Source organism: Anabrus simplex, chromosome 1, assembly GCF_040414725.1.
Source record: "Anabrus simplex isolate iqAnaSimp1 chromosome 1, ASM4041472v1, whole genome shotgun sequence".
NCBI lineage: Eukaryota > Metazoa > Arthropoda > Insecta > Orthoptera > Tettigoniidae > Anabrus > Anabrus simplex.
Genome location: NC_090265.1, coordinates 822,341,296 through 822,356,341, shown reverse-complemented (window position 1 = coordinate 822,356,341; position 15,046 = coordinate 822,341,296). Strand labels below are relative to the sequence as shown.

Here is a 15,046-nt window from a genome sequence, read left to right as displayed (position 1 = left end):
AGTGCGAGGCTTTTGCAAGCACTAGACATCGATACCTGGGCTCACATTTTGTGAGCCTGGAGGACATCAGGAATGCCAAAATCCGGACACTGGTATCCTTTATAGGAGCACTAGGGCTGGACTAGGCAAACCCGTTCAAGGGGCACAAAGGGTCTTCATAGACCTACGTGTGGAGCTCTGCGAAAACAGGGCTCACCCATTTCTTATCTATCTATCTATCCATCCACCAACACGTCTCGAACCGGCTGACCACGGTGTCAGCCCATAGGGACTTAACGTCCTAACGATTTCAGTCGGAAAAAATGGAGGAGACGGATCCGCATCAGCGACCCCACAAGTCATCGGGAATAGGCCTAATGCTGGAGAAGGGAAATACTCGATTGACCTGTAAAACGTCATGTTCGGGGATTTCGAAAAGGATATTAAAAAAAAAAAAATCATCATCAAGCGGTTATCCGAAAGAGGCAGAAATAATCACAACGGCGTTCTCTACCAAAGTCATCACCAAAGACGAACAAGTCGTCATCACCAACTGTCATCACTTCCAGCTTCGCACACGTCTGGTACACGTGGCCGCACGTGGCTACCTAGTTGAGAACTGTCAAATTCGATTTTCGAATATTGCGGCAGATGATGTGTACGTGATGTTGGCACGTGAAGGATGGCCAACTGTTACGTGTATTACTTACAAGTGTACTAAACGATTAACAACAATGTTTGCTCCATAGAATTCCTTATATGATGTAAATAAATAATAGAATTAATAGTACACGTACTTCATTTATGTGTTTGATATACTTACAGATTTACAGATCGTAATTTCATTTCGGTGTGTCTCCTACATTGGTAGTGGATTGTCAAATAAACGTAAACAAAATACAAGATGGCGGATTTAAAGAAAGATTTGGACGAATATTTATCAAGAAATGACAAACCACAGGCTAAGATCAACATTCCAACCTTATTTACTGCTCCAACTGTTGGAAAATGGTTTACAAAATCGCCTAGTAATGAAGAAACTTCCAATGGATGGTTTTCAGACACACAGATGGACTGCTGTCCTAGCATGGTTTGTTTACAAAGTTATCGTCATTAACTTTTTCCTTCTTTCAAAGTGATAAGAACATGAATTATGCTTATTATTGAAGTATATAATAGACACTGTTAAAATTTAAATGTTACACATATTTTTCCTCTTGAACTGCTAATGGCAACTTGATGGTAACAACAGAAACATAACCTGTATGTTCGTTCATATTCTATTTATTTGGTCCGATAACGCACAACAGAATATTTACCCTCAACTCTTGATGGGCATATATATTGTTATTTCTATAGTATCTTTATTCCAGACACGGATGCAGCGAATATTTGGCTTTTGTTTCTGTATTGGAATGGGGATATTCTGCTTCATTGTAGCTGCTATGTACACACCTGTCCTCATATTGAAAGCAAGAAAGTTCGCGCTCATGTATACTATGGGAAGTTTGTTCCTTATTTGTAGGTAAGTGTGATCTCATTGTTTGGATTAGACAGTGGGAGAATTAATTATAGAGGAGACTTACAGTGGCATATTTATGGACTGTTACAAAATGACTATTTTTATCAACACACACCTATTTCCTTTCTTTCAAACATAAATAAATATTAGGTTGAACTTCCTTAGTGCTACTGATGAATAAGTATTTGGGAATAATCTAACTTGAATAGAGTTTTAGGATATTCAAAGAGGTGTGTCTCGCTTGGATACTGACGAATAGTGTATGCACTCATTTTTTTTTTTAAATTAGGCTATTTCATAACTTTTAATAATGAGACTTCATAGTTTTGCTTCCTATTGGCTGGATTTGATGAAAAACCACAATATTTCTTAATGTTTTGACCAGTATGTCTTTGCAGCCCATGGACATATGGCCTGAACTACTCAGCCCAGCCACATACTTTATCCAAAATTAGTTTATGGGTCTGTCTCTGATTTCTTTTCCCTGCAGTAATGTATATAGGCAAAATTATAGAAAATAACTTTGGCACCACACTGGAACCACACCGTTATAACATTTCATAATCAAGGAAATGACTCACATTTGTTAGCTTATTTTAAGCAACTAACTACGACTTACATTTAAGCTTGACCTTAAAGCTGTGGTGGTATTTCTGCATCTAGGACACATGTTTAGGAAAGAGGAAAAATTATAGAAAAATGATGTGAGGTGATACCTGAAGTAGCAGAGAGAGAGAGAGAGATCTTTCCTCTGTGTTTGCCAGAATCCACCAACCTGTCCCTGGAAGTATTCTTTCTTATAGCATATAGCATTCAAACCAAGTTGTGTAAATCTGTGAAATGCAACCATTTTTTTTGTGTTGCTATTGGCTGGCTGAAACGAAGACAAGTTTCCTATTGTCTTTGATTGAGCTTGTATCATGTCTGGTTACAAGGCTGCCATATTCAGTGAAAATAAAAAAATATCACAGTTAGAAATTGTCATGACATGTCACAGTAGTCACTTTTTGTCTCCTTGTAGGAGGGTCCTAGCCAATCTTTGTTGTGGAAATAGTGGCCTGGCCAGACTCCCTTCAAGACAGGCTCTTTTCTATGGCTGTAGTGCATAGGTTTACTATTGGCACAGCGAGAAAAAAAGTCATCCAGTAGGAGTGTGAAGTCATCGTTCTACACAAGAATCACTTATGTAGGAGGGTCCAGGCCAAACTCTGTCACAAAAATAGCAGGGCCTACTCCCTTTAAGGAGGCTGTTTTCTATGGCACTGACATTGGCAAGCGTTGTAGTAACCTATCTTTTGCATCCCAGGTAGAGAAGCTTTACAAAAGCTAATTAGCACTGTGTCTTAAATGAGTTTCCACCATCTTTGAAGGGCTATCCTCTAGGTCACAGCAAAGCCCTTACAAGTGGTACATCACCGAAGACAGCAGAATTCAGAGTGCCTTCCTGCCATTATTCCCACCCATTTGTAGCTGTAATCATTCTCATTTCACGTCTGTTACTTCCAACTTATGAATAAAGTATCCCGAGTCTACCCAGCTTTTACTCCTTAAAACCGAAGCTCTTCAGGCAAGTAACACAGTGTTGAAAACATCCTAGGGATATGAGCTACAAATTTTAGGTAAATATAATAAAGTGTGAGAATATATTCTATAGGTATTCCTAAAAATTACAATCTTTTCCTTAATCTCATTAACCGATCAAGTAGATTAACAGTTTACTTTTTCTATCACTGCGAGCGCTAGTGTGAGTCATTGCATTGTTTCACTTAAGCACCACTATGAGCGTGAGTCAATGCAGAGTTTCACTTAAGCCCTTATAACTACATTCGGTGTTGACATTTTTCAAAAAATCAAAAACACCTGAGGGTATTGAACCAAAAAACACATTACAGAAAGAATTATGTAAATAAGTTAATTTGGCTAGGATTTAAATCAAAAAGAAAACAAGTAAAGAAACAAGCGATTTTAGGCTGTTTCTCCGGAACTGTACTTAAGACAGAAGTGATTTTCGAAATTTTTTTTTTAGTTTGATAGAGCTATCCAAGACTCACAATTTGAAACCTATCTGGGCCCTTTAGCCCTTCAATTTTCAGCACAATTGAGGAAACTGCTTAATTTTACATTTTTCTTCGTCTGCTGAGAAATGTTTTCAACATTAAAATAGTTTTATCTGGGAGATGATCTTCCTTATAAAATACCATTTATTATGACTGTGGGTTCACTTTGTCAGTTTAGGCTACTACAGTAAAACCTCTCCTCAGCGGAAACCCTATGGAGCAGATATTTTTCCTGTTGTATGCAGGATTCTGTTTCATAAAGGTGATTAAAAATAAAAAATAAAATAAAAATAAAAATATTAATCATAAGTACACACCTCCATTAGATAATCCAGCAGTAGATTTATATGATTTTGGGCAGTAGTAGACACTATAATGACACTTATCACGCACTTATATACGTTGGTTCATCAGCACTAACACAGTCTTTTCTTGCTTAGAATTTCCTCACAGTGCTCAGTAGTACAGTATTATCTGCGCACTTTTTAGCAATAGATTTACACCCTTGTGTATTGGCAACCTTTGAAACACAAACTAAGAATCGCTTATCACCACTGTAGCGACATCTGGCATACACTTTACTTACTAGTACCTTCGTTGTTTACACAGCAAAGCCAAACTATAAAATTCATGCTACGAACACGTTTCGCATCAGGAAACGTTATATAGTATTATAATGTGTGTGTGATACAGTTGTTGGCATAAGATAATAAAGGTTTAGAAAATTCATATCGATCGATCATATTATCGATTCAATTCAGATTTCATTTCCATTCAGTTGGTATTACCGGAACTGCCAGTGCTCCCTTCTTACTCCTCAACCGAGTACAAAAATCTATCACTAAAAAGTGCGCGTACAATACATAAACTTACTTAATACACACGTTATGTTTTATAGAAATAACACCAATAGTAATACTGTACAGAACTGTCATTTACTTCTTCCAGTAATCCAAAATTGTACACTGGATATCCCTGGTAGCACGGTTCTCAATCAAATGGCAATGGCAAGTAATGTCGAACAATTTCGTGTCATTCTTTGCAACTTTTATTATAATTTGGATCCACCTTATTCAATACATAAAAACTGTTGTTTAGATGAAATTACAACATATATTTCAATCAGAACTAGTTTCGACGGCCGTCTGCGTTGTCATCAGCTGATATAGGTTTTTGGAAAAATTGGCAATTACATAAGTTTATCTACGTCAAATTGAACAAAATTTAAAAAAAAAAATATATTAACAACTTAAAACTGTGTTACGATTATACTGTCTCAAAGTCCATATTTTCTACAAGTCCGAGACTTGTGAGTCTTAAACCATAAATTGATGAAAACATATGCAAACTGGTTTGCTCACTTATAAAATAACGTGGATTTAAAAGAACAACAACTTAAAAATAAAATAATCTTGAAGAAACATTAGCTTAATTTATCACACTTCTTAAAACGTGATGTAGAATCGTATTAAAATAATTCCATAAAATCTTCAGAGTCGCTTTAATGGAGCTATCCTAGTGAGGTGGAAATGAGCAATCGGTCCTTTAAGATGTTAACAAGTACAACGTTCCCAGTTCAATGTGGACCTGTAATAATAGGAATGTAATAAACTATCACTTAACTGAAGAGGCAATATATAAAATTACGTCTTATAACGTAAACGTTTTTACGTGACTCACCTCAAAAGATCGCTGTCCATGCGAAGCACAATGAAGCCTAGCAAGCCGTGTTGTGATAGTAATCAAGTGTCCAAGGTTGGTCGGGACCAAAGGGGGGAAATAGGGGAAAGTGGGAGGAGCAACTGAGGAACGGCAACCTGTTGAAGCTTCGGAGGGTGTGGTCGTAAAAAGCAACTAGTAAAGCTATTACGCATAATATGAAACACCGTCCTATTGACCGGAATATGTACATTTTTAAAAAACTCAATAAGGAAATCAAATAGAATATCTGTTATATTTTATAGCATTAGTATGTTCCGTGTATCTAATTTTAAAACTTCGTCCTGTTTGACCTAGATATGTGCACCCACAGTCGTTACATTTAAATCTATACACACCCGATTTAGAATATGGGTTCGATCTATTAACTGAGGTTGAATTGTGCAATACAACTGTATTATTATTATCAATACAAAACGAAACCTTGACATTATGTTTCTTGAAAATATTAGTAAACTTATATATATCCTTATTATAAGTAAATATTGCGAACGCCTTTTGATTAGGTTAGTCTTTGGGCAAAGTAGTTTGTAAACGGTACCTGAACTTGTTGATGATACGTTCAATAAAGCATTCACTAAAACCATTAACCTTAGCCATTGAACATATTATATTGAGTTCTTTATTCAAATTAGCTTTTGTCATGAGGATCCTAAAGGCCCGTTCTACTAAACTATTGTATGTAGAGTTTTTTTTGACTCTGTGGGTGTTCTGAGTCTTGTCTAATAGTGACTGCCGTTTGTGTAGGCTTTCTAAAAATGCTATAAGCAAAAGATGAATCCGATCTGTTGATTTTTTAAGTCAAGAAAATTAATTGATTCATTACTTTCTGACTCCAAAGTAAATTAATCTGTGGGTCAATGTTGTTAAGTACATCTAGAGTAGCCGTTGCGTCCCTAACACGTTCGTCTAAAATTACTAATGTATCGTCCACAAATCTACATGATGGAGAACGATAGAGAATTTGACAACATTCGGCATGGGTGATGAACTCTTCAATGTTTTCTAACACCGCCTTTGTCTCAACTTCCAGCTCAGTGGTCACGTAATCTTCTGCATTGACATTACCATAATTACGCTGTTCGAGAGTTTGTTTGTAGCACATCTGTATTTTAGTTTATTATAGTTCCTTCGTCAAGGTGTCAGACAAACTTGGCTTTGTGAATGCAATCGTGTACCGTATTTAACAACACTCCTTTCGCTGTTTGTGCGATCCAAATTACAGCATCAAGTACAGAGAGGGATTTACTGGCTGAATACTATCTCGGCCATCTTCGATCCATCTCGGCCATCTTCGATCCATTCAGAATACACATGTACTGAAAAGGGTTAAGGAAGGAAGTTTACATCAATTTTTCCTTTATAGCAGCAAAATTTCCTCCCATTTCGACATCAGACAGGTTCCGCTAAATACACATAAACTTATATAAATCTTAAACCATAATTCACGGGACTGGGAAAATTTTCATCAACATTTTTCCAGTTCATAAAGGTTCCTCCGCTATCCTGGGAGAATACATACCCTATATAGGCCCTAGTTGAAACAAGCCACCTGTTCCAGTTCCATATTCCCTATCTTGACTTCAGTCCTCTTTAAGTTTATTTTTTGATAAACCTTCTCTATTCAAAAAAGAATAATGAAAGTGATATATTAGCATTTTATCTTAACTGGAATTAATTTCAAAACTCTATCCTTCAGTAACCTCAAAATGGGTTTTATGCAGCACTTCCCTAAGCCTACATGCTTGAGATGATTCCTTGAAAACAGTTATATCCATTCTGGAATCTCCCTTTTGTATTACTGAGTGATCATTAATATGGAAGAATGGTAACGTACGTGAGAAATAAAATCCAAGAACTATGTGTCGTATATGACCCATTGGCCTAAAATGGGTTATAATCTTTCCGTGCTGCCTTTACGATAGTGGTCTGTAATTTCAAAAAATCGCTTAAATAGCTGTACGTTCTTGATAGTTTTTCTGGTATAAGTCGACCTCAAGTTTTTAGATTCTAAAAGTATTAAGTTACTAAAATAGCCTCTGTTTCAGTGCAAAGTAGGTTCTAAAAATGAGCAAATGGACTGTCAAAACTTTGATTATATTTATAAATCATTGTCAATTAAAATGTAAACATTCAAAATGTAACACAGAGAATCTGAAGCAAGTAGTATATTTAAAATAATATTCATATCGAAAATATTTCTTGTATTTGCACATTTAGATATTCTCTTCTTGTTTTGTTGAGGCTCCTTGGACCACGTGGTTCCTAACTCTGGTGGGCTTTCTTCTTAGCCCAGTGTTCCTTCCTCTTTACGCTGTGGGTTGCTTTCCTTTTCTGTGTCCACTTCACTCCCACTCCAGGACGCAGTGTTTTAGCTGTCTGTGACTGGAGAGTGCTGGATGTTCTGATCAGCATTCTAAATTTATCCCTATTGAATATATCTTTGGGATCAATTTTTAAAAATTCTAGCTCCTTTCAAACCAGTTTCATTCATTTAACATCTGCCTCCTTCCCTCTAGAAAGGGTGTTGAAGATTCTTGAGGTCAATCTCTTGTTGTCCATTCTATGTGACCCTAGAAGGTCTCCTCTTTGTCATCAGTTATGCTCTCTATGTTCGTAAAGCTCGTTATTATGCCTGATTCTGTATTCACCTCCCTCCTTAATGAGGCCCATGATTTTTCTCAGGATCTTTCATTCTTTCAGTTCCAAATTCCTGAGTTGTCCCTTTTTGACCATATTCAAGCATTCTGAGGCATACAGTACCGAAAGTCTTACTACTATTTCATAGTATCGGAGTTTAAGGCGAAGGGAAAGGGATTTGGACTTGTAAACTTTCTTACAGAGATGGAGAGCTCTCTCTTGTTTATTTCACCTGGCTTGATCTTCACTGACGTTCGAGGTTATCCATTTTCCGAGATATTTGTAGGAATTAGTCTTCTTTATTACTGTATCCCCATGTGAAATTGAGTTGGGTGCATCTCTGATGTTGGTGATGAACTCCCTTTTGTTAATGGCAGTCCTCAACCCTACTTTAGCTGCTATTTGACGAGAGGGAGAGTTGGTGTGTAGCTTCATCCATACTTGATACTTGGAGTGCGAGGTCATCTGCGAAGGCCAGGCAATTGATGTTTAACTTGGCCTTCTTGAAACCAATTCTTGACCCCGAGTTATCTGGTATAGTTTTCGTCCATTCACAAACGACTTTCTCTAGCATGTAATTGAAGAGAATAAGGGATAAACAATTCCCTTGCCTAACAACTGTTCTGATATCAAAGCTTTTTTATAGTTCCCCTTTGAATTTTACCTTTGAGTTGGTGTTTGTCAAAGTAGCCTTTACAAAATTCAGGGTCTTATTATCTAGTCTCATTTGTAGATGTTCACTCTGGAAGCCCCTGTGAATTAACCAAATGCCTCACAATCTCCTGTTTCCAGTTATCTCTGGGGCCTCATTTAGTTCCTGTCTTCTTATCATTAGATCACTAAAAATCGGGTCCAGCCATCATCGCCTTGGTCTCCCTTTAATTCTCTTACCCTCCATAGCTCAGTCCATTAATCTCTTAGGTAACCTATCTTCTTCCATTTGCCTCACATGAAACCATCACTGAAGCCAGTTTATACAGGGTGCACACAAAGTCCATATCCCCTATATTAAATTAAATTCAATCTGACCTGATATAAAAGCACATATACTCATTATTTATTTCTACTTACATCCTACATCTTAGGAATCTAAAACATCCATATGTGTCCCTCCATAGTCTCTGCACAGCTGAATACACCACCATGTTCTGATGCTCATATTAAGCAACATCCTTGGAGAATTCAACACCATTTTCAGTCACTTTTACCCCCCCTCCATGGTCTTTTGCTGATCATTCTGATAATGTGCCCATAACACTGAAGTCTGTGCTTCTTTATTACACTAGTAATAGGGACCTTAGTTCCATCTACCTTCCTATTTACTTCATTCTTGATTTTGTCCTTTTGAGGGGTTTGATTCCTAGTTCAAGTTGCCTATTATCTTTACAGGTAAGTTTTACACCCAGAATTTCATGTTTTTCATCCTGATCGTTTTCATTGCTTACAAATTCTTCTTTCACCAGAATGAATAATCCCCTTTCTATCATTCCTAACCTGTCTCTATGATAAACAGTCCACTTCCGCGAGAAAATTTCCCACATCCAAAATATCACTTCTCGGCTATGATTCAATTCGTATTACAATATCTGATAAATATACACAGAGCTGCCATAAGTTCTGTCAGTAAAATCTAAACGCACTGTAGTATGATAATTTGCAAATGAAGAAGTGTGGCAACGCTGTATGTCATCCACAAGGTCACCTTCACGACTCCGCCAGTAACTGGCTTGCAGTGTGCCAACAGCAAGCAGCAGTGAAAGATGGAGTGGTAAGTGTATGAGAATTGTATAACTGTATTGGCATTATTTTGTTGTGGAAAGCGAGCTAAGGAACATTTTTTTACACTGAAACCTCTTGGTATCAATGAACGATCTGTATTTCGGAAAATAACATGGTTTAAACAAATGGATGCTTGATTGCATCAGATCGGGCCGTCCTAGGTGTGTATGCAGAAAAGAAGTTGTGAAAGCTGTTCATGCAAGGATTCAACGCAATCCTTTGTGTAAACAAACAATTTTGTCTCGTGAGATGAATGTATCTCCACGAACTATATCATGTATTTTGAAGGATGATTTACTTATTGGTGCATATGAAAGATACACACGGCATTTACTAAAAAATTAAAGGAGATGTACCAGGTTCGATCCCGGGCTTTGTTAACGACGTATGGGGAGAGCCAGTGTCGTGACATCCTATTCACATGTGTAAAAATATTCACTGAGGAGAGTCGTTTAACAAGCAAAGCGATCATGTGTATGCACAGTCCTCCAAGGAAGCAAGAGAGAAAAACCCTTGTGTGCAGTGCGGACATCTCCCTGTTTTTCTCATGGTATGGTGGGCGGTTTTCTGGCGGGGAGCATCGGAGGTGCATTATTGCGAAGGTGGAGTAAAGACTTCTGCAGCTCGTCTACCAGTGTTGGAAAAGGTGATACCACATATCATTTCGAAGTTGTTTGAAGGGAGATCTTGGATTTTTCAGCAGGATAGCGCTCCTGTACACAGAGCAAAAACGACGCAGTAGTGGTTGTCAACCAATGTCCCACAGTTTTTCGCTGCTGCTGATTGGGCTAGTGCAAGTCCGGACCTCAATCCATTGGATTATTCTCTGTGGCAGAAGCTCGAAGCGATAGCATGTCAAAAATGGCACCGCAATATTGAGATGTTAAAAAAAATCAATCACATCAGCTGTCAAAAAACTTCTACTGGACATGATTCGTGCAGCTATTGATGAGCAGCCTCAGCGTCTTTGCATCTGTGTTGTCGCACATGGTGATCATTTCGAATAAGAATATGTTCATTCTGTAGTATTTTTTGTGGTTTTTTTTTTCTTTTCAGAATGTGTATTAATGGGTTTGAGTAGTTATATGCATTGAAAGTACTGACAGAACTTATGGCAGTACTGTGTATATCTATCAAATTACTTAATTCTATTTCTTTCTTTGCAGTACGTCTACAGTTTAACACTAACAATTTTATGTCATCCTTACTGGACTTCATGCATCCTATACTGTCATCTTCGCTCCCTAGTCCACCCCGTTTCTAATCAATCTCATTGCTGTTACCTGAATTCTGCTATAGTCATTGTTTAGTAGAGTATGTGCCTCTAAATGATACATGGAAATTGATATGGTACATGGTTGTTTGATTGTATTGTTAAAAATGTAATCACTGTTCAAGTTTTAATATTATGCTTTGTAAGAAGGTAATCTTCAAAGCCTTCATTAATGTATAAATTTGTTTCTTTCAGTTTTTCCTTCCTTTGGGGTCCAATGAATCATCTGCGCCATCTCTTCTCCCGTGATAGGCTTCCATTTACATCTGTATATATTGGAACATTACTTGCAACATTATATTTTGCTCTCAGTGTTCAAAGTACTCCATTCACAGTTTTATGTGCTGTTGGACAAATTGTTGCCCTTCTGTGGTTTTTAATGAGTTATATTCCTGGTGGACAAACAGGACTAATGTTTTTTACGAGACTTTGTTCATCGGCAGTGACTAGTACAGTATCGAAGACATTACCTGTTTGATACCTCAGACAAGAAAAACTATCTATTAATATACATCAAAAGAGGAATTGTGATCCTAAGTGGTGAAGTTTGCTCAGCGTTATTTGTTGGCTGCTTTTGTAGTATATTTTATCACTGAAACATAAGATTATGATATTACTTGTATATGTCTTTATTTGAACTAGCCATATCATATCAATGCATTATAAAACAATTATATAATAAATATTTATTTATGTTATGTTATTAATGTTTTGAGAGCTTTTAAGAGATGAATTTATACAGTGATGTGTTTAGACTTGATTTGAATGCTGTGTCTTACTATCATTGAAGGTAGAGGTTATATTCTATAAGAGAAGACTTCTGACATACAATTTGACTGTATGAAATGTGATACCGGTAGATAGAAATGCACAAAATGTCAAGTCACACAAAGCAATGACAGAAAGAAGAATACTGAACGAGTTGGCTGTGGCGTTAGGGTTGCATAGCTGTGAGTTTGCGTTCAGGAGATGGTGGGTTCAAATCCCACCGTCAGCAGCCCTGAAGATGGTTTTCCTTGGTTTCCTATTTCTACACCATCCACACCAGGCAAATGCTGGGGCTGTACCTTAATTAAGGCCACAGCTGCTTCCTTCCGAATCCCAGCCCTTTCCCGTCCTTACATCGCTGAAAACCTTTAATGTGTTAGTGAGACATTAAACCACTAGCAAAAAAAAAAAAAAAAAAATGAAAAGGAAGAGGAGAAAGAAGAGTTTTGGGAGTTAAACTATACCCATATGCACACATGAAGAAAGTATAGAATGATAAAAACTTCTGTTTCATGTCTGAGAATTAAAGTCATTGCTCAATAACTCGTGCTGAAGAGGGTGGAAATACATCCGAGTCATGAAAAGTTTGTCTTATCGAAGGGAAATAAAGTTGTGCCTCAAGAATAAAAACACACTGTGCTTTGTGTATAGTAGTATGTAATATAAACATCAAAGCCAGCCATTTTGCTTGTTTAAAATTCAGTGTTCATTTGCTTAGCAAATCTCTCAGCTGCTGCCTGCATCTCTACACTATGAACTTCAACACCCCCTACCCCTAGACCATTCTTCTTTTTCTTCTTTGTCTTTCAGACCTACTGAGGACCATGGGGCTCATATCTACTCTTTGGTAAAGTTTTTGCTTTCTTCCCACACTCCTTCATTTGCTGACTATGAGTCAGCTTTCTTTCCTCTGTCCACTTAGTTCCTGTAAGTCTTCTTACTTGTAAGGAACGTTGGGAAAACTCCCTGTCGGATGGCTTGACTGAACAGTAGTCAGTCATGAGTTTGTCCCAGTGGGATATCTAGTGGTTCCATATCCGATTTAACTGATGTGATCCATTTGTTCTTAGAAGCCTTGCCTCTTCCTGTTACAGTGAATATCCTGTTGGTGAGTCTTTCGGAATCCAGACGGGCCAAGTGTCCATAAAAGGTCAGGCGCCTTTTCCTTATAGACGTGACGATGTCCTCCTGGTGTTCATACAGTTCATCATTATGACGGATTCTGTAAATGCCTCCTCTGATTGGTTCATTTATCCTCCTCAGGATCTTCCTCTCTTTTAAATCCAGCTTTCTGAGTGGGCCCTTCCTGGCCATTACAAGGCACTCAGAAGCAAACAGAACAGATGGTTTGACGGCTGAGTTGTAGTGTCTGAGTTTGAGGTTCTTGGAGAGGCACTTAGATGAATTGATACTACGATACAAGTGATAAGCCTTTTCAAATCTGGTACATCTGGCATCTGGCTAGGTTCTCGCTCTGATTCGCAGGGATCCATTCTCCCAAGTACTTAACTGCAGATACTTTTTGTATGGTAGTGTCTGTGAGAGGAATTGTAGAAGGGACCTCCTTGATATTGATCATAAATTCAGTCTTCTGGATGCTGATCTTCAGACCAGTCTTAACCGCTACACTATAAAGACTCTGTAAGTTGTAGGTAGCCTCCTCTATACTGTTTGCCAGTAGAATGAGGTCATCGGCTAAGGCTAGGCATGGGACAATGAGGTTGTCTCTCTTGTACCCAAGCTTCAGTCCATCTCCCGGTGGTAGCATCATTCTCCATTCCCTAATGATCTTTTCCAGGACACAGTTGAAGAGAATGCAGAAAAGAGCATCACCCTGTCTAACTCCTGTTCTGATTGGAAAGCTTTCGGATAGTTCACCTCTGAACCTGACCTTGGACGTCGTGTTCCTCAGAGTGGCTTGAACTAATCGTAGGGTCTTCCCATCCAGACCAAGTTCCCATAGTATGGAGAAAAGGGTGTCTCTGTCCACAGACTCATAAGCTTTCTGAAAATCTACTAGGACTACCACCCAGGGATGTCCACCTCGGCTTTTGTAATTGAGAACTGTCTTTAGATTGTGTATCTGTTCCAGACAAGGTCTAGTCTTATGGAAACCAGCTTGGTATTCACCTAATTGTGAGTCTAGCTGTGTGGTGACTCTATTGAGTAAGGCTACAGAGAGGATCTTGTAGGTAATTTGTAACAAGGAAATACCTCTTTATTTGTTGAGGTCTGTCTTACTTCCCTTCTTGAGGAGGGGATGAATCATGGCAAACGTCCATCCTTCGGGTAGGGACTCTGTTGTTCACATGTCCTTTATGATTTGATGGATGATCTGCAAAGACTGATCATCTACATGTTTCCACATCTCGGCAACTATGCCATCTTCACCTGAAGCCTTGTTGTTCTTGAGACCACCGATGATGTCCATTATTTCTTCTCTCATAGGTGGTTGAGAATCAGGGTTCCTGTGTGAAGGCTCATGGAAAATAAGCTTTTCTATAGGTTCCTCTGCGTTTAGTAGCTTCTGGAAATAATCTGCAAGAGTTTTGGTGCAGTCTTTATTGTTAAGTTGAAGTTTTCCATCTGGCCCGTGGGGGATGAGGGTAGGAGCTGTGTACTGGGTTCGAATCCCACTATCTCTGAATGCAAGCTGACAGCTACGTGACCCTAACTGCATAACCACATGCTCGGTCATCCAACCTATTGTACAATCAGGGAAGAATTTGATGTTTTACTGACCCAAGATACATTGTATGTGAGTTGTCTCTGATGGTTTGGATATATACTGAAGGTAGGAGCTGATAGTATCTTGGAGATGGGTTACGTTTAATAGTTGCTTGCAGGATAGCAAAGAGATAACAAACAGTGATTCACCATTATTCACAAAGATCTGAAGATTGGCAGTCTCCACCCAAACATAGCCCAGGACAGAAGTAAATAGAGACAGTGAATCCATGTAGTGTAGGCCTCCACTGCCACCAGGTGGGTCAAACACTGAAAAAAAAGAAAAGAAAATAATATTATTATTATTTTGTCAATGTTAATTTGTATTTTTGAATTATTCTTCTATCCATATATATATATATATAATTTCCTACATTATTATTATTATTATTATTATTATTATTATTATTATTATTATTATTATTATTATTAACAACTCGGCTGTGATCTCCAGTTTCCACAATATATACAAGGAGGAAGTTAAGAGATGCTTGCTTGTTATTTAAAGGGGCCTAACATCGACCCAAGTTAAGAGATAGACTGGAATTTTCCTCATGTAATATACTTCACCATACACTATAA

General features: G+C 37.9%; 1 protein-coding gene across 1 annotated transcript; it reads left to right on the top strand.

The window, feature by feature from the left end:
• Positions 1 to 878: 878 nt before the first annotated feature.
• On the top strand, positions 879 to 11,672 carry LOC136873849 (uncharacterized). The gene is made up of 3 exons (XM_067147135.2): positions 879 to 1,069; positions 1,353 to 1,504; positions 11,165 to 11,672. The coding sequence occupies exons 1-3, from the start codon at positions 884 to 886 to the stop codon at positions 11,445 to 11,447; spliced, it is 621 nt and encodes a 206-aa protein (XP_067003236.1). The 5' UTR covers positions 879 to 883; the 3' UTR covers positions 11,448 to 11,672.
• The last annotated feature ends 3,374 nt before the right edge of the window (positions 11,673 to 15,046 follow it).